General features: G+C 40.5%; 1 protein-coding gene across 2 annotated transcripts in view; it reads left to right on the plus strand.

The window, feature by feature from the left end:
• NR5A2 (nuclear receptor subfamily 5 group A member 2) overlaps positions 1-19,100 on the plus strand; it is a 71,843-nt gene extending 52,743 nt beyond the window's left edge. For both annotated transcript variants that reach the window (XM_026043867.1, XM_026043868.1), the window contains one exon: positions 16,483-19,100. In XM_026043867.1, the coding sequence (XP_025899652.1) occupies positions 16,483-16,730 (248 nt within the window). In that variant the 3' untranslated portion in view covers positions 16,731-19,100. The remainder of the gene's footprint in view (positions 1-16,482) is intronic.
• The last annotated feature ends 6,729 nt before the right edge of the window (positions 19,101-25,829 follow it).

A 25,829-nucleotide genomic window follows, 5' to 3' on the forward strand; every position in this document is an offset into this window, starting at 1 on the left:
CTTTCTACACTTCTAAGGATATTAGTTCCACATTGTGAACCAAAAGCCTTATGCTATTATATAGTACATACTAWATACATATATATGTCTTATATGTCTTATATCTTATATAAAACCTCTTAAAGGCAATGTGAAGTCAATAACCCACAAAATTAATTTATTAAGAAAGCTGTCAGTTCTTTTATAACTGTGCAGCTACGAGGCTGCCTTCTATATCTGTTTGAAATTCAGGGCTCTACTATATAGTCTGTATATCACAAAATTGCAATCTCCTTGAGGGTAAAGAACTGTCTTCATCTTTTTCCTAACATTTCAAAAGGGATTAGCCTAATAAACTAAGAATAAAATAATGTTCAAAACCCAAAACACGTACAAATATTTAAAAATATATAATTATATCCTGTCAATCTTGCTTACTATAAAAATATAGCAAACATATTTCTATATATAGCAATATATATCCGTTATTTAAAAAAAAAAAAAAAAAAAAAAAAAGAGCTAAATTTTTATGTTTTTTACTCATCAGAGATTCCAAAGGGTATGTACAAGAAGACCCTTTTGAGTGTTAGTAGCATTAGAGGCTGCTGAAGTTGCCTTTATGGCTGGCAGGACACAGCTCTTTCTGCAGTCACACCAACCAGTGAGTGATGCCACCCAGGCACATGCGTTCAGCTCCTTTTTCCAGGGGTGCCTCGTCCCTCTGGGCCCATCTCACCAACATTGCCAAGTAGATAATGATGCAGCCCATTCGGCAATTATTGGGTAAGACAGAATACTTTGGTAACTAATTTCTTAGTGTGACATTTCCTTATTTTTTTTTCTTTCTAGTATTAATATATTTAGAATTAAGTAACTTCTAAATTTCCTTCTACAGTTATGAAAAGCTCAAGTTCTTTAAACCCAGGTAGTTCTTACCTCTCTGTACATAAGTGAGTCCCCTTTCATGACAGCAGATCTTCATAGCTCAGTGACCGCATGTCTGTCCACCCTAAGTGCTTCCTCATCCATCAGCATGGTCCTAGTCATCCAGTGATGAGCAGGTCCATCATATCCGGACTCTCATTCTCAGCAGAAAGTCACTTCAGCTGAGTCAGTCCTTTGCTCCGGTGCTCCTGCAGGGTGAGAGCCAACAGGGAACAAATCAGTGCTTACAAGCAGCACCATCATCCCCATCACACTGGGGACAAACCATTTGAGCCTTGCTGAGGCACGGCTCTATTTTAGGYTCGCAAGGGACAAGGGCCTTGCCTCAGCATGGCATTAAGTCATTGGCAGAGCTCCCCTCCTTCACAACCTCGTTGCACCATCATCACTTGATCAGTTATTCCATCAAGACATTRCTGATTTGGGCTAAACTTGAATTTTCTCACATTGCTCTGATAGCCATCCACTTGTGTGATGTGCAGAGCCACACTAGAGCCRTACTAATCCAGCAGGATTCTTCTAGGCTCCTAGGCTCCCCTGAAGGAGCCTCCAGCTCTGTAACCTCTTCACTGCACACAGATGTGCTGCTTGCCGCTCTCAGGACACATCAGAACAACATTATGTGGAGCAGCCATCCTGACCCACACCGGGAACCACAGACCAGCAAATATCAACAGGGCCTGTGATGGTGCAAATAGCTGGGCATGCTCTTCCAGGGTGAAATCTTGGCCTCACTAAAGCCAAAAGGGGTTTTACTCTAACCAAAATCTGTCTCTCCACTTCTTTCATTCTTATCCTACCACAAAATAATGCTCAGCTCAACATTTCATGAATTAAATTTGCTAAATATCTAATTTTAAATGATGTTTGAAGAAGCAAATGAGCGTCTTATAYGGTATATTTTCTAGGACCTGCAGATACAACAGATCTCTCTTCATTTTGTCATCCAGTATCTTTCCAGGCTGGTCGCTTAACCTGAAATCAGCTGYTCTCTCTTTACCAAAACTTCCCATTTGTCCTGCCAGTTTTTATTATCTGAATTCAGCAAGGATGATTTGTCAAAGCTCCCATCAGAGCAGTCTGTAAAGCGAGATGCCAATAGGAGGAAAGTTAGACATCATTTGACCCATGCCGCGGTCCTTGTCCGCCCGCTGAGCGCAACGCGGCCACAGGCAGCGGCTCYCCTGCCACTGTCAGCGCCCAGATAAACGTGCTGCATTTAACAAACGAAGGCTTTATCAATGGGCAAATAATTGCAGAGCCACTATTGATCTCCGAGCTCACGTACCACGAGGCAAGAGAGACCTGTAGGAATGGCAAACACGTCACCGCTGCGTGGGGGCAAACAAGGGGCTCCCGCTTGGACAAAAACAGGGGTGTCCTTTTCTGGCAAACCACAGAATTGCTCGCTTAAGGTGACAGCCACAGTCCTCTAATGAGGCGAAATGTCCATGCTCTTTTCTTTGATTAGTCACCCCTTGCTTTCAGCTCTGTCACCTCAGAGCTAAAATTTCCTGTCAAGATCTTCATGCAGACGAAACAGGCTGAAATGCAGCAGGTTGTGGGACAGACTCTCACCCCACTGCTCTCGGCACCAGTGGGAGCTCCCTGGGTTTGCACATTTTCCACAGATGATATTTGGTTTTAGAAAAATACTTACTGTACACTTTCAAATGCAGGCTGCTATCGCAACCATAACGTCTAATTACAGTGAGTGCCTAAGGATAATAGTGACAAATAAACATTTCCTATAACTTGGCTAATCCTTTGGAATTCAGGAGGGATCGCTCAGTGCTCAGGGGGAACCACTGCTCAATGCTTACATTACAGCAACTTGGCAGGAGCAAATAATGTAGATAAAGCTGATGCTTGTCTTAATTAAATGCAGTTAATAGGTGCTGGGCTTTTCTTCCTAGTGCACATAGCAGTTTAGGAATGGCCAGATATAATTSACTCTGAAGTTTAGAGTTTAAATCGAATCAATATGCATTTATAACAAGGAAGGGGTCTGAATATAATTTGTTATTAGATGACAGCTGACTAATAGATAAAAACAAGATTTATTTAAGTATGTTTTTCCATAAACAGGTTTCTGACAGAATATTTGCTGCCTTTGATCCTTCATTATTGTTTGTTTGTACTAATAGGGTTTTAAATAGAAGACTTTGGGAAATTAATGTCCCTTCAGCTAGACAGGGAATGAGAACCAGAGAATGCAAAATGAGATATCAGGCAAGGAGGATCTCTTCAGTCAACCAACTTGTTGCTCGAGTATAACAATTATTAATAACATTTGCTGATTTTATGATTAGGAATCCATAAATCCGTGTTTTTAAACATTCACGCTCTTCATAAATTCACAATCTAAACATGCCATGAAGCACAGGTATTGACTCTACTTACCAGAGAACACRAGGACATAGTCCCAGCACACCTACAGCCAAGGCTGGTCTCCTTAATGTCACAGCAAAAASAGCTTGGGGAAGGGATAAAAAGAAGGTGAATAAAGAGATTTTGGTGGGGAGAGCTCCTATTAAGCAAGAGAGTGGGAGTGCAGAAAGCAGAGATACTTGGTGGAGATGGTACCATGGGCAAGCCCGAGGTAGRAGATGAACTCTGGACACTGGGTGATTGATGATAGGCAAGGAATGAACCTCTAGAAAAGGGCCTTGAAAGCAAAGACAAACAATTTATGACAGATGCAGCAGAGAAAAGGGAAGACGCAAGAAGGTGGGGGAGCAATGAGCTTGGCAAGGTGTCTCAGCAGCAGCATTTGTCAAGGGCGCAGAAAGAAATGCTGTGGTAATTGAGATGTAACATGATGAGCCCACAGAGTATTTGTTAAAGCTTTAATCCAAACAACGGATACTGTGAACAGCCAGTGGAAGGCACTGAGAACACGCTCATAGGGCCAGATATGTTATATTAGCTAATCAATACTTGGGGGTACATTATAGCAGACAAAGGTAATAGATAAATTTAAAGGTGATGATCACTGACTTTTCTGAGCTCACTGAGCTCATCTCTGGAGCTGCTGGAGTCTCTTTCGCCTGACTTCTGAAATCAAGACGACCATTTCTTTAAGTTATTGTGGCACATCTCAAGCAAAAGCTAAGAATTTGATGCACAAATTACTAGATGGAAATTTATGGCTTGTATTGAGCAGAATGCTAATGCAGGTAATGATTGCGATTGTAGGGGTTGTCTTTGCCCCCTAAATCAGTGAAAGTAAATTTCATAAGCAAGATGCTTAAATTCATTATGAGCCTTCAAACTTCTTACAAACTTTCCTCAGTTTTCCGGTTTCTAATGTGAGTCCGTTGTCACCTGTCGTGAACAGCTCCTTGCTGCTGCCTGGCGCCCTTGCACATTTGAGCTAGAATATGACTCTATTACAAGAGCTGACGAGRTCAGATGTACAACTAAATTGCTCCTGAAGCATTTCACTCTTTTTTGGGTCCAAGTAATGGGGTCAGGCTTCTCCATCCTGCTGCTAGAAGAGCTATCCCACTTTTTTACCTTAATCTCTGGGAAAGAAAACAATTGAATGTGGATAAAAAATCATTTTAGGGACTCACCACAAGGGATTTTTGTGTTGTCTAATACAGAAATCAATCCTCTTCTCTCTTGCTCTGTTTCTGACTATGAAGCTTTTTAGTCTTAAATGACATATCAAGTATCCTAGCTGGAAAATGAAAACAATAGTTGCTTATCTTTGTAGATAGTAGTGAAAGCCAGAGTATAGAAGGTACTGCCTCCAGTATAACCAAACAGAAATAACAGTGTTTAAAATATCCTTTGGTATCCTAACAATGATCAAGGTTAAAAGAAATCTCATTTAAAATATCTTTAATAGATTTTGAGCAGATTTGATTCTTTCCTTTGTAAATCGCTCAACATGAAATAAGTCGYTGTATTTTTATACAAGGGACTAAAACTAGGCAGAGCTTTGTAAATTCATCTTTTAAGAGACTGTTTTTAGCAGTGAATTTGGCACTGAGTGCAACACGTAGATTTTTCTTTTTCTCTGCTCTTTGACATCTCTGTTTTTCCTAAATTCTTCATAAAGAAACAAAAGCAAAGACATCTTTCCCTTCACTTTATCTATTAGAGGTAATAAATAATAGTGAAATAATTGAAAATAAGTGCTTCTTCTAAAAGTACTTATAGATGCGATATGATGAGGTATATGATGTATGAACCGAGGACTTTGATAAACTTTCCTTTGCTTCCTGAAAACACCTTCTCACCAAGCTGAGACTTCAATGCAGGCTACGATGCCACTTCCAAACACGATGCAAGCAGCTGAAAGAAAGCAGGACAGCAACTATCATATAGATATCTTTCTTCATGAAATTTCCAAACACTTATTTTTTAATATCTTGAAGGAATTATATTCTATAAAGAGAATGAAATATGAATGCTGTGGTTRTAAGTTACAGTTAAGAATTAAGCCAGTATTTTAATAAATAAATCTTTAATCATTAATCTCAGCCTGGATGCCAGAGTTGTGAATAATAAAATTCTTACAGGAATTCCAGAGATAGCTTTGTGTTTCTTGGCTGATTATACTTTTTGAATACGCTACGCTGAATTATAGGGAAATTTAACAATCACTGTTAATTTATCCTGATTTTATTTCATGAAATCTTACAAATTCATCCCTCATGTAACCGTTGAGTGCAGTGCTATTGAGACATGAATTTGATCCAATCTGATTATTACTAGCTTATACTGTTTGCTTGTCTGACAGTTGAAAGACATTGAAGAAAAAACAAAGGCATAAGAAAAAGCTAAACTGTCCTCAGCAAGTAATTTTTTTTCTTTTTTTTTTTTAAAGGCTTATTTTAGGAAAAAAATGTAATAGCAATAAGCGAAAATAGGATTTTTTTAAAGCTAAATATCAATTCTACAAGTAATTTGAGCCATGGGTACCAAGCAGAGTCTGTGTTTGGCACTGCTGCCGGTGTGCAGCGACTGCAGGGATTTCAGAGCAGCCCCGTCAGTGCCCCGTAGCCCTGGCACCCAGGCACTTTCTTTCTCATATGTCCACAGAGCACTAGTAAGCATGACATTTAAACAGTTCCTGTTAAGGGGAAAAACACCCCAAAAGTAACCTAAATTCGCATTTATCTCAGCTTGGGAAAATTATGTTCCGTTATTAATATATTTTATATATTTAAGAAGCAAGTCTGAATGCATTTTACTCTGGGATTACATAGAACTGGTTTTAGCGGCTATTGACAGAAGTGCCAGAAGCAACCACTGAAGTAACTACTTTTGATAGCCAAGCTTCCCATCATAAACAGATATATATAATGATATAAAGGCATATCTGAAGGACATACTTAAAGAGGATCTGCAAGAAGACTAAGAGCAGCAGCAAAGGCCAAACTGGCTGGTGCAAAACAGGAATCAAGGGTGATAGCTGGAAACGAGGGATAGTGAGACACGGTGCAGAGGAACAGGCCGGAGGGCAACAGGGGAGGATATACAGGAAAGGAGGCCAGAAATTAGGGGAAAACAGACAGGAAGGAAAGGGAAATTTTGCAACTGTGATCAAAGCCRGGCAAGAGATGGAAGGGGAGGAAATAGAAGCAAACAGGAAAGAAGCAATGAGAGAAAAATCCGAAACAAACTCTGCAGCTCAGCCTCCAGTGCAGCTGCAAGCAGGAGCTGGGAGAGGCTCTGGCTGTGCAGAAACCCACTTCATCCCAAGCTCAAGGTTTGGAGCATGTCCCTGGCTCAGAACAAYGTCATCCCCTCCCCAAAAACAGGGCAGAGATGGGGAGGACACATAGGAGACGTTTCAATTCCTTGCATGCCTTTGACGCCCATTCAGCGTGCCGGGAACCCAGGAACTGCAGCGGTAAATGTATTTTCTCCGTGTTTGCCTTCACAAAACAGCTCCAATATTTTGATGTCAAGAATAATCAGCTCTTTTGTGTTGCCTTTATCAACTAGCTGCAGATTTCTGCAAGTTAAAAATTAATGACAACTTCTCGACCTCTTTTTTTTTCCTTTTTTTAGCATAACCCTKCTGCATATTTTTCCTGAARAAAATAAAAATAAATAAATAAAAACCCTCCAACCTTTAACTATTATTCTAAAGCTCTGCACCCCAAACGGATCCCAGTGCAAAGCGAGCAGCTGGTAGGAGCCATTATTTTGAGGATGAAACATTGTGTTGTGTCCTTTAGCACTATTACRGGCAGTCAGTCTGTTAGAACATATTGGGCGATTATAGGCTAGTCTTTTCAGGGAAAGCCATGGGTTTCAAGTTACTCGTAACCATATATCAGCCCCTGAGATTATGCCATGATTTACTGTCACGGCATCACGTATTCTCTGATTTTCTGCCTCCTATGAAACATCGTGCTTTCCTTTTCTATTGATGTATCAACTATAATAGTTACAAGCAGCTACAGAAAAATCGATAGTGAACTTTCATTACTGTGCACATAAAGAGTACCACGCTGGGAGAGCCCCTCRCTGTTAAATAGTCACCAGCACTCGGGCGCGCTATAAACAGCCGCTATTTCAGTCTAAATGAAGAATGGATGAATTTGAAACATCAAATATCCAGGATCTTTAACACCGCTGGATTCTAGGTTGAGTTTTTCCAGTGCATGATTTCTTTTTTTTTTTCCCCTTCAGGTGTCAGGTTTGATTTGTCTTTTCTGTGCTGGKATCTGTGTATTTTTTTAAACCCGGAGCTGACCTGAGAAATGCACGGCAAAATAAAACACTGCTGGGCTGTGCTTTGCTGTAAGCTAATTAGGGTTGGCTGGACAGTAGTAAGAACTGTGTTAATATTCATCGGACTCGTCTATATCACGGGCTGACTTTGATTAAAGTGAACAGGCCGATAATCTCTGAGCTAAACAAACAGCTAAAACAGAGGTGAAAAAGTTACTGCAGTTTTACCAGCAACGGGCTCAGAGGTGCCCTTAGCACTGAGCAAAACACTGAGTTGCTTTTCAGTGTACAGATTGGGGAGAAAAAAAAAAAATATATATATATATATATATATTAGTTTGGAGTTTAAATATACATTTTTGCCTCTGGGAACAGGTTAACCTCCAGTGAATGTAAATTAGGAAAGCCAAGAAGCAAACTTAAACGTATATTGCCTTGAATATGCTCAGGCCACTTGAATTCTCCAATAATTCAGGATGAATTTTTGCAAGGCAGGCAGGCAAATTCTCTTGCAAAATTTAGTGATTACCTTGGCATTTTGAGACTACGGAAATGTACGGCTATGAATGCACTTTTTGTTCTTGAACACCATGGCATTTAAAAGTGTGTGCATTTCCATGGAGCTAAAACATGAGGATGTACATGTGTATTTACATGAACCGTATCCCGCCAAATGTATATCCATTGTCTGCAGGACTACAGATACGCAGTATTTCTTGGGATAGACGTTGCTTGAAGGAAAAATATCTTTTAAAAGCAAGAATTTCAAATTGCTTTTATGACTTGCATGGTACCAACTCATACAACTTTTGCCATAAAACAAAACAAACAAAAAAAAAAGGCAGAGAAAAATCATGCCAAATGGCAACTCATAATCCTGTCCATGGGGAAAACGCACCCACTTTGAAAGCCTCTTTGAAGGGTGTAGTGGGATCGAGCTACAGCAGACTTTATCCAAGGATTGCAGCTTTCAGGGGAGGAGGAACCAAAGCTCCTTCCAGCCCCTGAGTCACAGGGCTCTCCTTAGGGCAGACTCAATGAGGTGAGCCAAGGAAGTTGGCAGGTGCTCCCGTCTCCAAMGGGATGAGCCTGGCAAGGAAGGAAAAGTGCAAACACTGGTGACAAGGTCAAGTTCCCCCGTGTTACCTTGTGTGTCTCCAAGAGCTGCAGGTGGAAAGAGGCAGACACTAGAAGTAAAGCCCCCTTCTGAAGCCTCATCTTCTACATATGACCATGTAGCCACACTGTTAGGAGAACATAATCATTAGATAGGAAGGAGAGTAGATCTGGGCTCTGAATTCCTGCTGGATGAYGTTAAATCAGTTATCTCTGCCTTCAGTTCCTTACCTGTAACGTAGGTTTAAGAATATTTCCCATGGAAAATTTCCACACTTCACTGTTTCATTGGTCAGTAACCATGTTGCAAGGTGGACTTTTGGGTGAACTTTTTCTTTTTTAGCTTTCTCATTTTCATATTTAAAAGAGCAAGCAATATAGAACAATTGCATACAAACTGAAGTCTTGGAGAAAGAGTYTAAAGTCTCACTGAATATCAGTTTAACAATAGATTTGGGGTTTGTTCTGGAACCCAGATAGTTGTTCACTGAGGTGTTTTCCTTCACGTGGATCCCTAAGTCTTGTCAGGTCTCCCAAACATGAAGTCCGAGGCCAGTTCCCCAGCAGCAGCAGCAGCTGCTGGTGTCTCTGGTCAGGCCAAGCCTGTGAGCTACACCCTGCACTCACAACACTTGGGTTGCTCCCATGAAGCTGTTATCTATAACAGTGCAAGCCATATCTACAACACTGCAAGCCAAGGCACGTGCTGGTCCAGACTCACCCAGTCACATTATATGTATTTTTTCATTTGAATTYAAGTGCATCTTTAGGCTTATTCAAAGGCTTAGATTCAAAAATGCTCTGAAACTTTCAGCACTGTGCAACTAAATAAAGGGCATTTTGCTTCACATCATCTAAACAAAAGTACACGAGATGGCCCTTTTACTCATCTCTACTTCTTGCACATACAGAGATGCTAACCTTTTCATGTTCCTTCTAAACTAGAATCAGTTCCACCTGTTATAGTGGTGTTCAGTGAAAGACCCTGATCAGTTCCAGTAGTGACACATAAAAGTAATGAAATCACACATAATGCTGGCTGTCTTGTTTTTATCCTTCTCCAAGCAATATGACAAAAATAAAAGATGACTAGCTGATTGTCTCACTAAGGCAAAAGTCTTAAAATTCTACATTATTTGTCAATGACGTCAACAGAAAGTCATGGTACAGCATCATACCTCTGAGATGAGTATATCGCTAAAACATCTTTGCTTAACTGTATTTCCTCTTTTCAAAGACAAGATATTGCAGTAATTTTTGTTCATATGGGACTTTGGATCTAAACAGAAGGATAAACCCAAGCAAAATTCCCTGGGTAATAAAAAAATAAATAAAAAAAAAATAATAATAAAAAAAAAAGCAACAGCATGAAGCTCTTCTCTTATTTATAAACCACTATAATAATATAAATGGCTGGTCTAATATTTTTAACCAAGTTCAAAAAAGTTTGAAGTGTGATAATTAAATGCAAATACAGTTCTGATCCCAAAGACCAGAAGAATGCCTCTAAGCTAGTATTTATAACAAGAACTATTCGACTGAGCTCTCTTGTAAATTTTATCATACCTGAGGCAGTTTTCCTCAGTCGATTAGCTGGAAAGCTGAATTTATCCTGAGGCAAACCAGACATCTAGTACAGGCTAAATTCAACTACTGGAGCTTAAATTTGGCTTAATATATCCCCACTTGGATCTGCCTGTTTAATTCTCTTTCATATGATAAGGTTGGTTTTATTCATAGTCTGGACTTGCCACCTGAACAAACTGTACCTCATATCTTATTCTAATGGAATAAGAAAACTTTGCAAAACCCACAGAAGTTCCTGACTGGAAATCAAATGCAAATTTGGGATTAAAAACTGTTTTGTAAAGTGACTACAAGATTAGCACGGAGAGATTTCTCCCCTGATGAACGCTGCTTTTTATGATCATGCATTTTTTATACTCTGCAGAGACAGATGGGCTTTATGAAAGGATACAGCCCACTCCTCAAGAGGGTTTCAGTGGCAGCTGCCCTTCTGGGCTTTCACCACCGTAGTAATTTATATAGGATATTTTTTAAGAAAATATTTGTATTTCTTCTTTCAAGGCTCCATGAGCCCTTGGTGTAGTTCCAGTGATGGCAGCAGAAATACCTCTGAGATTAATCTGGCCCATTATTTTAAACAGCACTTGAGTAGCAGGGAAAAAGGATASGTAATGCTCAAACTTCTCATAAGTGCAAAGGTAAATAGGACAGTAACTCAGAAAAGTTGCAGGTATCTAAAATAAAAGCAGAGCAAATGCATTCTGAAGAAAGAGAATCTTGCAAAATCTCCCATTCTTTTTTTTTTTTTTTTTTTTGCCCAAATATTCTGCTGCTTCTTAGCAAAATAATCTATAGTTCCTTATTCCCCTCCGCGCTGTACTGTAGTGCCTGCTATTCTAGCTATAGGCAACGCCCTTTGTGCCTCAGTTCATAACCCYGAGGATTCTGTATCGCCGTTCCCAGGCACTTCATAAATATTTATGATATTTTGAACTGTTCACACCCTACAAACCGTAGATGTCAACCGCCAGTTCCCTTGAAACACCCGCAATGCTGCGTTGTTTGTATACTTTTGAAGAGCAAAAGACATGCACAAAATTAACTGGGGAAAMAACTTGGTCCGATGCGTTTACTATTTGTTAGTGTTTTCTTACCTTATTTTTATTTTTGTTTTTGATTTAAATCAGAAGCCTTATCTTCTGCTTTTACCAAGTGTGATGCATTTTTTTCTGGAAACTCTTAAGTGTGGTTTAAACTAACACTGCAGACTGCATTTAAGTATATTTTTAATACTTAGTTTATATATATGTATAAATTAGTATATAAGTATATAKAAATTAGTATATAAGTATATATACTTAAATTTATATATACTAATTTTCTCCTCTTATTCCAACTAAACATTCGGGAGACAATCCCAGGCCAGGCCGCAGCCTGGGCCTGGGGTTGGATGAGGAGGCAGGAAAAGTTACCTTTGACTCAGGTTCTTTCACAATTCCCCCCTAATTCACTCCAGCCCCAGATTTTCTACACATGTCCTAGCATGCTTAGGGTATTTCTCCCTAGAAAGGAGAGATTTAGAGTCCTTTTTCCAGGTTGGAGCGRGAGGCTCTCTGGAACCCACTGGACTTTGCATCTAAGGGCGCAGCCGCCTTCGGACTTTGGCTCGGGGCTCGTGTGAACCTCGTCGTGCAGAAGCAGCCAGGCTGGGCTCTGTTGGCACCAGCTTTGGTGACACGCATCGGGGAGGTGTCACCCGAAGCAATAAGGATGTGGGGACTAGGGAGCCGGGGCAAGAGAGGCAGGCAGGGATTTGTTTGTTTAACTTTCACGTCTTCGCACTCAGCCTGAGCTGTTGGAAAAAATCAAGCTCTTTTATTTTCCTGAGTAATCACCAGTGATAAAGATATAGGAGGATCAAATTAGGCTTTGCCCTGTGCCTGCACTGGGATCGCATGGGCAGAAGCAACTGGAGTCCTGGAAAATAATCCTGCGGTTGCACCAGGGGAGGAATTGGTGCCTCAGAGCTCCCTCTGCACCGCAGAGCTAACCCGAGCAAAAGCCATTATAAAATTATTCACACAAGTAAATAAATATGATTCTTAAGCAAATAAGCATGATTCTTCACAGAGATAGGAGCTGATGTGCCGAGCAAAAACTTGTCATTTTGCAGTCGTTCGGAAATGACTACATCAACAAAAGTTCAAATTGAATCAGTTTGAATCTGTCTCAAGCAAACTGCAGGTCCATCGAGATTGAATACTGAGGGGATGAAATAGGATTCAGACTAGGAATTACAGCTTGTTATCTCATGAGCATCTTATTCTGGCTTTAAAAGAGTACAGCTTTTCACGTAGTGCTTACGCAGAAACGAAAGACTTTGCTATGGCAGGATTTAACCAAGATTTTCAAAACAATGTACCCATTATCTGATGTTATGTTCAACTGAACACGAAAATTACTTTATGACTCTAATAAACAGTTAGAGTTTGATCATCACACTGCTAGAGACAGCTCAGTCGCTGCAAAAAAAAAAAGGAATCCTTCTCAAGACAGGAAAGTTTTCAATGCTTTTAGTTTGGACTTGGAAATCTTAAGAAAATGAAAGCAATGGTTGTTGTTATAACATAAAGGTTTTGTTTCAAGCTCTGGAAAGTGCTAAATATAACACCTTATAACTGATTAACAAATAGATCTATCAGAATTTTTTTGCCATGCATTTTAAGTAAATAACACTCGGCATAACCCTGCTCTAATAAAATCAAGGAGAATTTTGCAATAAGGAGCTTAACTTTACCATAAATCTCCCTTCATTATAGTATTTTCTCTGTCAAGGAGGCTTAGATATAGAATGGCATACGTCTGCTTTGATGACAGATGTGCTATATTGAACTGTTTGTGTCACCATTAGTTGCAGTGAAGGCAAATGGTGGGTAATCTGCAGATCCTGGCACTATATCAACCATTACTACTCTTGCCCTCAAAAAAAAATTGGCATTCACATGTCAAAATCTACCTGTTTTTAAGTCTTGTAAGCTGTGGGGCTAGAAGAGATGGAAAAAAAGGAACTAGGAAAATATTGTGTTTGAGGAAGGAATTGCTCCGTAGGTTTCCTCATCTCAGTCCTAGGCAATCTCCCTTCTTTGAATTATTCTGGGAAAAAACACTTGTCCTGACCAGCTAGATTTTATTCAAGTCCTGCAGGGRAGCATATCAGGTCTTATTTCCTTAAGTATCCACAAAGATTTTTCCAGTCCTGTGAAATCGAGAAAYTTGTCCCCATGGAGAAGCCTAAACCTGACCTTAACCCATCCTTGCAATGGTGCAAAATCCACGGAGGGAGCTGGAGTGGTGGGAAGTGGGTCTGTACCTGCTCACAGCTTTTTGTAAGCCTGGAAGAGAGGATGTAATAGAGGAAGAATGTCAGAAAAATTAACCAGCTTACTTTGGAAAATATTTATGCTGCTCCTAAAGAGCTGCTATTTTTCAAATTTTAATTTCTCATTCTCTTTCATTTTTCCTCTCAAAATTCCCAGACCAAGGGAAGCTCTCTACAGATTAATACACCACCAAATTTTCCGTATTTCATGTTTTGAATATAAGAGGGAGAAAATCTCTCTGAAACCTAAATATTTTCCCCCTCTAAAGACCAGACCCATTTTTGGGGAAAATATGCAAAAGTGCTCTCCTCAGGCTGCACGTTGTATGCCGTTTCAGCTTAAAGCCCAGCTTTAYAGCAGATATATAAAACAATCAAAACTGAGGGATTTTGGGGAATAGTAGGAGATCTTTATTGTGACTACAGAGCAGATACTGACACATGGTGATAACGTTTTTGTCTTAATCGTCAAAAGCAAGCCACAGAGAACAAAATTTCTTTGTTTGACAGAAAAGCGATTGCTATTTCTTGTAAAACATATAATATATTCCAGAAGACCTAAGGGTTTGCTCTCCAATAAGGGTAGGAAAAGATGCGTGCCCCACTGTGAGCTCRCAGTAAGGCTGTTTCATGTAAAAAGTTGGTAATTAGTCCCTGAGTGAATAAAGTGGAAGAGATGAGAGCCTGCTACTTACGGCAGCAACACAAAATGTGTTTTCTGGCTGCTAGGACTTACAGGGTGTGCGGGTGGGAGGGGGAGACCTATTCCTACTCATTTAATTTACAAGCCTCTAAACCTTGAAAATTCATTTCTYACATTAAGCCTAAACATGTGTACTTTAAATTGTGACTAACCGATGTAAAGATTGATAAGAGACATTCCTGTCCTAAAAAGCGGGCAGGAATCGAGCGTTATTTGAGTGCACGGGAGGTTGCAGGGCTAGACCTGAGAGCAGTATCATGTCAGCCTTACCTGAGGTTTAGCCAGGTTAGCTCTGTAGTGTTCAGACTAGCTTGATCCAAAAGAAAACGTCTGGAAAACAAAATCATGTGCCTTTATCAGGCTTTCTACCATAAATGCCAAGAAAAACAAAACAAGCACAAAAGGAAAAAGCACAGAAAAAAAAAAAACCCACTTACAACTCTATAACTCATTGAATAATATTTGTAACATTAGAAGCTAAACATTAAGACCCAGAAGCAAAAACTGCATAGCATTTCTGTTCCACCTGCAAAAATCAGTGCTGCTAGAAAGAACTTAATATTTTCACAATGCCTTTATATTTTGCCCTCATTAATCTTCATCTTTAGAATTAATCCACCGATTTGGGATTTTCCCTCAAAAATAATGACATGGTTTAATAGCAGTTGTATTTTAGTCAAATGTATATATACACACACACATATATATATATATATATATAAAATACTGCTTTTGACTTGGAGAAATCACAGCGAAGCTGTGCATGATACCAACACAGACCCTCAAACTTCCCTCTCCGAGTTTCCTTGCTTGCTTTGCTGCAGCGTTTGCTGTTAATCCCCACGAGATGAAGGCACTTACCAAAGGGCATTTCCAAAAACCGTGGCATCTTTGCAGAGGCTTCTGGCACTCAGGTGGTCACCACCTCCCGCTCGTGCTGTCTGCTGCTGCAGCCTGTGGGAGGTGGACACACAGATGAATTCTCTAACGATGCCCCAAATGGTAATTATTTGACCTAAGAGCCACCTGATTCATATAGAAATAACCAGGAAAATTAAACATCTTTTTTTCGTACAGAAATAATCAGGAAAATCCTGCAAGTAACTAATAGCATCTTGCTTACAAACCTCTGGTCCTCACTGCAGTCAGCGTCACCGTAGGCAGGGCAGCTGCAGTACGAGCGTTTTCTCAGTCAGCATCAGAAAGATGCTACCAGATTAACTTTACAAAGTGCATCAAAAGAGGATTTGTTGCTACCCTGGCATTTATCTCCAATTCTGTGGTTTCTGAAGAAGCTTGGAGGGGCCAGGTAGGAAGGGAGACGATTTGCACAGGGGCAGCACCAAGCCCCGTCACCTGCCTTGCTGGTGTACACGGCCCTGCTGTCCCATATCAAAGAAAACCACTGTACTGGATCTCAGAAACTATATGCAGGTGAAAGGGYACCGTTCTTATCTGACATTCCACCCAAAGGACAATGATTTCATTTTATGAAGATCATTAGTCAGTGAAATATATATTTTAGCGGGTTTCCAGTAGGGGAGACTATTTTGGCAGCCACTGGAGTGTACCAGATGGTTCATTAGCATAGGCCGGGCAAGTCGGAGGCTTTCAGAATCATTTAGAAAATGTCAAACAGAAACAAGAACCCTGTCACTTTTTATTAGAATTAACTACATCAGACCCTGGACACAGATTTCACCTTGGGTCAGAAAAATTAATACAGAATTATATGAATGGTGTAACATACCAGGTTAAAGATAGGGCTTCCTCTCGGGACTCATTTGCTAGCAATATATTATGGTCTTCTACTTTCGGGATCCTCAACCTTTCCTTTCGTAGGATGCGAAAAGAGCTGACCTTGCTCAGACTCCATTGGTGTCTAATTGATTTGAGGTATATGCAGAATTTCAACAAGACCCTCCGCTAAGGCTCTTTTGTGATCATTTTCCCAGGAAAGTTGGCAAAAGGCTTCACTGAATATTCAGCAGCTTGTAAAGCATGCTTTTGTCAGGAGGAAAAAAGAATGCATCCGTTTAGTGAAGCATCGCCTTCGTAAACAGGAATTAAAATGCAATTCAACTCAGTTGTTATTTCTTCATTACTATTATTACTATTRTTATTCTTCATTCAGATGTCAAAAATCTTGAGAACTTCCAGCTCGTGGAAGGTGTTCAGGAGCAAGTGAACGCTGCTCTGCTGGACTACACCATGTGTAACTACCCGCAGCAAACAGACAAATTCGGGCAGCTCCTCCTGCGACTACCAGAGATCCGGGCCATCAGCATGCAGGCTGAGGAATACCTCTACTACAAACACCTGAACGGGGATGTGCCCTGCAACAACCTCCTCATCGAGATGCTGCATGCAAAGAGGGCGTAAATTATACCCATTAGAGCTTCTGCTTTCAAGGAAAATAAATATATATATATATACACACTCTGAACTGCTCCGAGCAACATTAACTAAAATGTGGTTTTAAGACTTGGCAAAATGGTATAATAATCAAATACTAATAGTAAATAAGTGATGTATCAGGGTATTTGTATTGCAAACTGTGAATCATATGCTACACATCCCCAAAGGAATCTATATAGGACTTGATGCTGGCATGAAGTGAACTTATCGGGTGGACGCTATCGCCAATGTCGACGTGAGAAAGGACGGAATGATTCTTGTATATTTAACTCTGCTGATTACCAATATGAAGAAATTTAGGGGGGGAATAAAAAAGCATATTATTGAGCTGAGACAGWGGGGAATTTGAGCGCACTAAATTCCTTCAATGTATAGCAGGACTTCTAAAACCCTTCCAACAGATGCAAAGCTGCACCTCCAGCATCCTCTGCCACCACTGCAAGGACCCAATCCTTCTCCTTCGGTGACAAGCGACGTGAGCAAAGAGGCAACGCGGGCAGCCCGCTAGAATGTCGGCATGGGTTCCTACCATGTCCCGAGGTTTGTCTTGCCCCGTGTCCACGTCCTTCAGGCAGGCAGTAWCCCTCTTCTTCCAGGGCTCGGGCACGGCTAGGGAACAGCCAAGTTGAGCGCTGCAAAAGAGACTCGGCGGCTCCAAGGGTTGAAACACAGCCCTGATGTGTCTTGTGGGCTGTTTCCAAATAAACAGGATCACAATGTGTTTTAGGACAATTTCCGACACCTAAGTAAATAAATAATCTTTTCTCAAGCTCCACTGAGAACAATTGAAATTTGTTAAATTTGTTTAGCTATGCAAGAAGGGACAAATCAACCGTAGGAGCTGATGGAGCTCACCACAGAGGGRGCTTGCTGAGATTTTTGAGTCACCTATATTGAAGAAAATAAATGTCCATTCAGAAGTCCAATGCATAAAGAACCATTCTCTTAGGTTGGGTAATACAGCTCTTTCGCACACAGAAAGAAGAGTGATACTGCCATGTCCACGTAGGCCAAAGTCTGCTGCAGAACAAATATTAGAGAAGAACAAACAATTCTCCCTCTGCCCAGATGGGATATCAGTATTATAACATGCAGTGCCACAGTTCTAAAGTCTTGCCTTATTTCATTATCCTTCAAGGTAACTGTGCAGGTGTGGATCAACAAACATTTAAAATAAAGTATTAATCTCTAACAATAATGAAAACATTAAGTGTTTACATTCTTTAGGTCCTGTGGGGGAAAAAACTGTGATAAAATTGCTAAGCAGTGATTTCCTTGATGTTGCTTTCAAATTGGTAATTATTTTACCAGTACTTAATTACTGTATGTCGTGAGACACTAAAATCAAAGGGGGGGGATTTCAGTTGGACTTTAATTTTTGAGATTATTGGCTGCACAATCACTTGTAGAAACTGTATAAAATCCTAATCCTTTTTTTTTTCATGAAGATTGCTGGCATTTGAATAGTTTATTTATATTGTATATGATAGTTTCCACTGTAGACAATTATGATGCTAATTTATTGTTCTTTGGTTTCATCTTTATATAAGATATAGCCAGAATGAAGAAGCCAAATATATGTGTTTACTGTAGCATGTCTTCAAGTTAGTAGAACATAGTTCAGGGACACACAAGGGTCTTTACCATTGAAATCATTCGCTTGATTAAATGTCTGTAAATCTCCATAATCCTAAATGTAGTTTATTTAAATCTATTGTAAATTATGTGAGTTGTAGCTTTTTCTGTTTCACGTGAACTTGGCAAAGCAAGGGGCATTCCCTTAAGGATTTTTTTCCCCAACCACTCACACATTGTATACCAAAGACATCGGTTATTCACGTTAACTGCATTGGTGCAAAATGCACTGTTTTAATCGCCCATGGGAGTCACCCCGAACGCTGTCCAGGTGCCAAAGCGGCCGGAGGGCCCAGCGAGACACACACACATGTAGACGACCCCAGACGTTCTTGCCCTTTCCAGAAGGAAAACAACACGCACGGCCAGTGCTCATAATTCTGCATTTTCCTCTCRTTTCCATTGGAACGCTCACTGCATGTTAAAGAGCAAAAACCTAAGCGAAATCCATGGCTAACTGAATTCACAGCACCGCTATCCGTATACAGGACAAAAGAAATAGAGCAAGGATGTAAGAGAAAAGCTAAATTTTCCATCCAGTTCAATGGAAACTGTTCTGATGAACTGACATATGTTTGCCCATACCTGTGGTTCCAAGAATTCCACCAGATTGCCCAAAGTTTGCAAAAAAACAACAACAACAAAAAAAAMCCCTCACGTTAATTGTTAACCACTTTGTAACCAGACATTTACTTACGACTGCCTTACGGATTCCAGGACGTATTGGTAAAAGCAGACTAAAACACAAAGGTTTGGGCTTCGGCTGGTTTATTATAGTTGTTCTGTGTTTGTAAGCAGACAATCTGTCATGTCTGATGTTTGTATCCCAGATGTTCTGCAGCTGCCTTGGGTTTAAATCCATGCCACTTTTAGAATGTGCAGTGAGTTACTTGGTGAAGTTAAAGTTCTCTTACTGTATCGGTGAAATACATATTGTCATGTCAGTTCTTGCCAGGAGTTTCTCATCACCAATGGAAAAAAAAAATTTAAAAATTCAGTATTTCAATAAATATTGATATGCCCACACTGACCACTTTTAAATTGTCTTTATAACAACAGCGTCCCACTGCACAAAGGCACGGGTGAGTCTCTATTTAAGAGGAATTCAGTAGTTAATACCTGCAAATAAATATATTTTGCCTCCCAGGGCACACTTGCCTTTCACTTTAAAGGTTCCCTAAAAAGAGTCAAGCAGCCAAAGCATCAGATGGGAAAGCTGACCGCYGAAAGCAAGGCAGGTAACTGGATCAGGCAGCTCTGCAGATAACCTCTCAGCAACATGAACACCCCATGGGGCCGGGAGCAAGTGCAGAGCTGCCAGCACACGCTGCCAACGGGGCAGATGTTGCTGCTGCCACCAAAGAAAAGCCTTCTCCCATAGCTGCCCTCTGGCTCGCGCGGCTGCTGCTCAATAACCATAGGGAAGGGATCCAGAAATTCCATCAGTGCAGCCCTCCTGTTGGGAGACCAAGTCTACCTTGACCCCCCGAACTGCCCTCTGCTCCAAGGGGTCTTCCTGGAGGTGCCAGATGCGGATGCTTTGGAGGGGTAGGGGCAAGGCTGGAATGAGRCACCTGCAACAACCGCACCTGAAGGAAGGTCAACAGGTCTAGAACTGCAATTAAAACAGTGAAACGGAGAGGATGAGGCAGCTTTGAGGCAGGAAGAGGCCATTTCTCAGGTTTAACACAGGGAAGGCTATCTAAAAATGTATGTGTTTCAGTGATATATTTAGAACAAGCTCTACAAATTACGAGGGGATTTTATTTTTAACTGAGCTTAACTGAGTTCTGGAGTAACCTCCTGCATGTTTTTATTGGAAACATGGAAAGAACGAGTTCAATGTAACACAGGTCAAGTCAGTACAATACTTAGTGAGCTTGACAATTTCCTGGAATGCCAAATGACACGTTTTATTAACCCCTGATGTGAAGCATCCAGGCTCCTCACATACCAAAAATCCACACAACGTTTCTACCTTTTTTTCCAGGGAAGTACTGTACGGGGGCATCTACCACACTCTAGCATCTGCTGTGGCAGCCCTAGGGTATTAAATTCACAGATAAACTGATAAATTAGATAAATTAGAGCTGAACAACAAGTCTTACAGGTGTATGCAATAAGSAGAGCCTTGCAATACTGCTATATCCCATGCATTTCCGTGCCAGTCCAGCACTCCCGGTTATGTAGATGCCTGCAGAGGAAAAAGTCATTTTCCAAGAGCAGTTGCCAACACCATGAAAAATCTTTGGCTCAGTGATAAAGACTTGATCTGCATCTGGTGCAGACATTACCTGCATTTGAGCTGCGTAGCAGAATCCTTGGGTTGTGATCCAGCTACTCTACTAGAAACCAAAGGGATAAGGGGAAAGGGGCTGGGGAAATAACTCCAAAAGAAGATACAGCAAGAAGGAAGCAAAGACATGGAAGAAACATGAAGATATTTATGTTTCATAAATATTTCATCTTGGTTCACTTCTAATCTGAAGGAAAAAAATAAATAAAATATGCTGGATTTTTATCATTGCTTTGAAGTATTAGCAAGGCCTGAATAAATTATCATTTTTGTATTTTAGGTTACTGCCACAGTGAGGCAATATTGTTAATAATAAGTAATAAGTGAATTTCAAAAGAAAATCATTTAACTTGTATAGTTTTCTTTTATAGCTTACAGAGTTTTCAGACAAAAATGGCATGGAATAATTGATTAATTATACTTAATCAATTAATTCAATTCACACTGTGAAAAACAGATCTTATTACTCAATTGCATTTGTATTTAAAATCAAGCAGCAGAGTTGCCTCACAAAGCCTTGTCAAGTAGTTCTCCAACTTAGTAAGYTCAGCTGAACTCTTCTACCAGGATATCTTGATATTTTCCTGTAGATCTCGTGAAAAAGAAAAAAAAAGGAAAAAAGAGRAAAAAAAAAGGAAAAAAAAATCATCTTTTATGACTTAAGAAATAGGGCTAGGAGCAGTCCAGGGGTGATCCCAAGCAGTGACTGCTCACCTTTAGCTCCTCTTCTCGTATCATAAGCAAAACTCTTCAGTCAACCTAAATCAAGCTTAGTGAACAAAGTCAGCCTAACCCCACGCACCAAGATCTTTGGAAGGGCTACCTATAGGTACATTTATATGTCAGCAGGGTGAAAAAGTAGTCAAGGACTCAATAGCGAGTTTCTCTGTGTTCAGAAGCAGCAAAGCAACCCAAAATGTCAAAACAGGAAAACAAATGCTGAGCCTGGTCCAAACAGGCTGAAGAAGCCTCAGCCAAAAGCAAGGCAAGGTCACCCACCAGCCTGCCACATCTTGGCTTGAGAAAACCAGCCCTACAGAGCTCTGTAATCAACAATTCCCAACAAACATTGTTTTCTGAGGGGAAAATAGGAAACATCCAAGAATTTTAGTACAAGAACTGCGCTAAAATCTTAACAAGGGAATCTAAGCAGAGAAATGCTATCACAGTTGGAAGTGATGTATTTTAAGACTGACACATTTTTGCTCCAGCAGTGCAATAGTCAACATAAGAAAACATCTCTTGCCAAAAAGAGGAAAGGGAACAAAAATTGTCTATTTTTTTCCTTTTGTTTGGATAGGCAACTTTGTCATAACTTCACCCCTTGGGCATCCTGCAGGAAAAAAGGGGAAAAACACACACACAAAATAATAATTAAAAAAAATAAAAGATTCCTCGGTATTTAAATACTTTGCAGTGATTAATAATGACATTGGGTCATCAATAATTTATCAAGGGTGGGAGCTGTGAAGGAAAAAGCCATGTTTTAATAACATGTGTTTTCAAACCATTAAGCGATATCTGATTTATTAGAAGATCACTGTCGTGATACCGTAGTTTTATCCTGACTTCTCTCCCAACTAATTGGCTAGACCTATATCTGCAGGCTTTTTGGAGCTTCTTTTCAGGTGAACAAATGCACATAACAATAACATATACAAAGCAAGAAAAAAAAAAMCCTCCAAAAAGGAAGTGATCACTTTGGGGTGATAGAATTGAGGCCAAGGACACGAGAACAACTCTGTCATCTTCCTGCTGGTCACTTTGTAGTTGCCCTGCTTTGTTTTAACATCTTCTCATGAAAGCCATGAGCAATACAATACAAACTGATGTAGCCAGGAAGAAAATTACAATTTGTTTATGCTTTCCAGAATTATTTTAGAAAAAAAAATCTGACCTGTTCCAAAAAATAGCTAAAAAGAGCTAAGAGATCTGAATAGCTAAAACACCTAAAGCTTTGCTTCAAGGGTTTTTCAAACCCTGCTAACATGCTATGAATTGCGGCGCAGTGAAGGGGAAGACGTACAGCCCTGGGGTTTGGGTGAGAGACCTGCAAAGCGGTGGTGTGGGAAGGAGGTCCCAGCAAATATCTCAGTGAGTGGTTTGTAAATATTAAGTATGAAAGGCCACCAAGCATATTTCCAGGAGAAGGTTGTGTTTCTACCACCATGTCATCCCCATAAATGGCTTTGGCAACCCTTGCTCACACAGCCAACCCTCAAGAGAGGGACCAGCTGGTCAGAAAACAGTATCTCACCTGGGATCAGCTGCTTTGAGAGTTTTTTTCAAGTTCTTCACCTAGGCATCCAAAAAGACGACGTTACACAAAGCCAAGGTTATGCCAGCACTGCTAAAAGACTGTAACATAACTTTCCAGTCTTATCTATGTTACAAAAGACTGTTCTTTTTGTCTAAAAAGGATGTAAATCTTTACAGGCAGATCTCTATTTTAACTGATCTGTGGTCAGTTATGTCAACTATAATATTCCTTATTCTCAGAGATGCCTGGAGGAACCATTAACCTTCTTATTTCTCGTAATTACAGGAGCAAGAGTGGTGACAGGTTCAGATTAAGCCCAGTGCCTTTTACTGGTTTGATTAGATTTGCCCTGGCTACATCTCAGCTGTTTTACTGGTCGTAGTTGATTGAAAATTGACCAAGACCCAGAATCTGAGTTGGAGATTGGATCAATATTTCTGCAGCTRCCATCCCATGGACAATAAAGAATTCCAAAGTTCTGCACTTGTGATGGTCTTAACTCTGTAGACATGCAAAGTTTTCTATTTAGCTGGGGTTTTGGATGTCAGGRTGAACAAAGCAGTGTCCTTCTCCAGTGTCCTTTAGGAGCATTCCTCTCCTCCCACCTACATCAGCAATGTCATTGCCATCTAGTGGTGAAGGCACCCTGATTTAAAATTTGGCYGTCTTGGCATATTTTTCCGTGGTGAAACCTGAAAAATGCAACGCTCACACGGAATACTTGACAATCCTATTGTAAAGAGCAAAAAAAAAAAAAAAATTTATACTGCAAACGTTGTTTTTCAGTACCTGGAGATGTTCTTGCAAGTCCCTCTCAGAGGGATTTGCAAACAATGGTCTTTTACACCTGCTTCTGCATCCAACCTTTCCAAACGAGGTAGAAGAGGAAATATATCAGCCAGCCCTGAATCCACCTCTGCAAATCAGGTAATGAGATCTTTCCAGTAACAAAACTACTTGGACATTTAAATTTAACTCCCCCACACTCCCTGAATTTTTTGTTCCTCCTTCAAACAGGGGCTTCACAAGCCCACAGCGAGACCAAAGGTTGGGTCTTGCTGGGCTCAGCTGTCCCTGCAGCAGCCACCTGGTTTCTGTTCTTCTGGACTTGTTGTCACACATGTTTTGTTTCCAAGTTTCACTGTCCTTTCAGACACAGAAACACTTTCCATTTGCAGCTTCCTACAACACAGAGAGGTGCCCGAGAGCTAACCCAGCCCCTTGGTAATGTTTTGAGTAATGCATCACAAAAGCGACGGCATCTTAACGATGTATTGCATTAATACATCATCAAAGCTATGGCACTCTTATGATGCATTCGTTTAATACATCATGRCAGTGCCATATCTGAGGCAATGTATTACTCTAAAACATAGCAACAGCCAAAAAGCTCCCCAGACAACTTTTGTGGGAATTTTCAACTTCTTTACATTACAAAAGATTGGGAAAATGAAGAGCTTCCTGAGGATGAGTGTCCTCTAAAAGGATTTTTGGAAAAGAGGTGGAATTTATTGCAGTGAGTTCGCTTATGTTTAAGCTCTCCGCTCACACTTACRATGATGTATATCAAAAAAAAGCACRATAGTTCTGCTGTATAGAACAGGGTCTGTCCTGACCCCTATAAGGAGCTCTGCTTGCACGTAACTAACTTGATTTCATGAGCATCGACCTGTTTTCCGATCACGAGATGCCCTATGCTGATACTCCTGATGTCCAACGTAGCTGGGACAAGACGCTCAAGACACTACAAAACACTTCTATTGTATCGCTGAAGAAAACGAAAACACTCTCACAGCACACTTGCAGGATTTAAAGTGCATTGCAGTTGAGTTACAGTGAAGTTGCTCTCTWTTAAATTACAGTTTACACATCCCAATAATTCAAAGGCAGACATAGATCTCGACTCTGCTCCTGTTGCATTTGAATATATTAATATTCTTGTACTGCTTTGGAGTAGATCATGCCATATTTTCCTACAGCTCTGAATCCTTTGGAGGCATAAAACTTAAGTGGTCCCAACATTATGGGGCCACAAGGATAAATTATTCTCAGACATATTTGAAAAACATACCTTTTTTTYGCAGAGAAGGGAAAGATTCACACACCATAACGTCGGATTTAGACCCCAGCCTAGAAAATGCATGAGGGAAGCCCAGAGAAGGCTTTCCTGCCAGCAACAAATACTGACTAGTTCAAGCAGTTTATTGGAGCTATAAAGGGTGTTTTCAAGAAGGTTTCAGATTTATGCACTGGATTCTTCCCTCTCATGCCACCCAGCTAGCAAGGCAATGGAAAGCTCATTTTCCAGTGGGTTGGTTCTACTAAAAGTTTGCTTTCTTGCTTACATTGAGTGTGATATCAATATGCTATGAAATTAAAGGAAAATGTCATACCTTTAGGTGAAGTTATCTATTTTCTACATGTGGCAWGAACCTACCACCTAGTGATAGCTACACTTTATACTAACTCATACATCTCAAACATCACCTGATAACGCTAACCTGGGGACTACACAGGGACACTTGAGTAATATCCCACTCCTAATGCATTCACGAAGAACATAATATAGATTTCTCCCCCCGCCAAAATCATATATTGCCATTATCACACTCCAGGCAAGACCACAACGCAGCCAAGCCCATGTGTGGCTCATGGTACATCTCATCCCAAGACCATGCGAGTCTTTCAGAGCTTCYCAGTCTTGTCAAGGGACGAAGGGGATGGAAAGGAGAAGCACAGAGAGGCAGGCACAGACTTCCCAGATGGACCAAGAGCAGAGCTGCTTGGGACCCACGGCCTCACGACGCCATCGCAAGGCACAGCCTTCCCCCGGCGAGGGCAGATGCCGCACGGACCATAAACATCCTCTTCC

This window comes from Nothoprocta perdicaria, unplaced genomic scaffold (genome assembly GCF_003342845.1).
Source record: "Nothoprocta perdicaria isolate Ctin4 unplaced genomic scaffold, notPer1 scaffold_34, whole genome shotgun sequence".
NCBI lineage: Eukaryota > Metazoa > Chordata > Aves > Tinamiformes > Tinamidae > Nothoprocta > Nothoprocta perdicaria.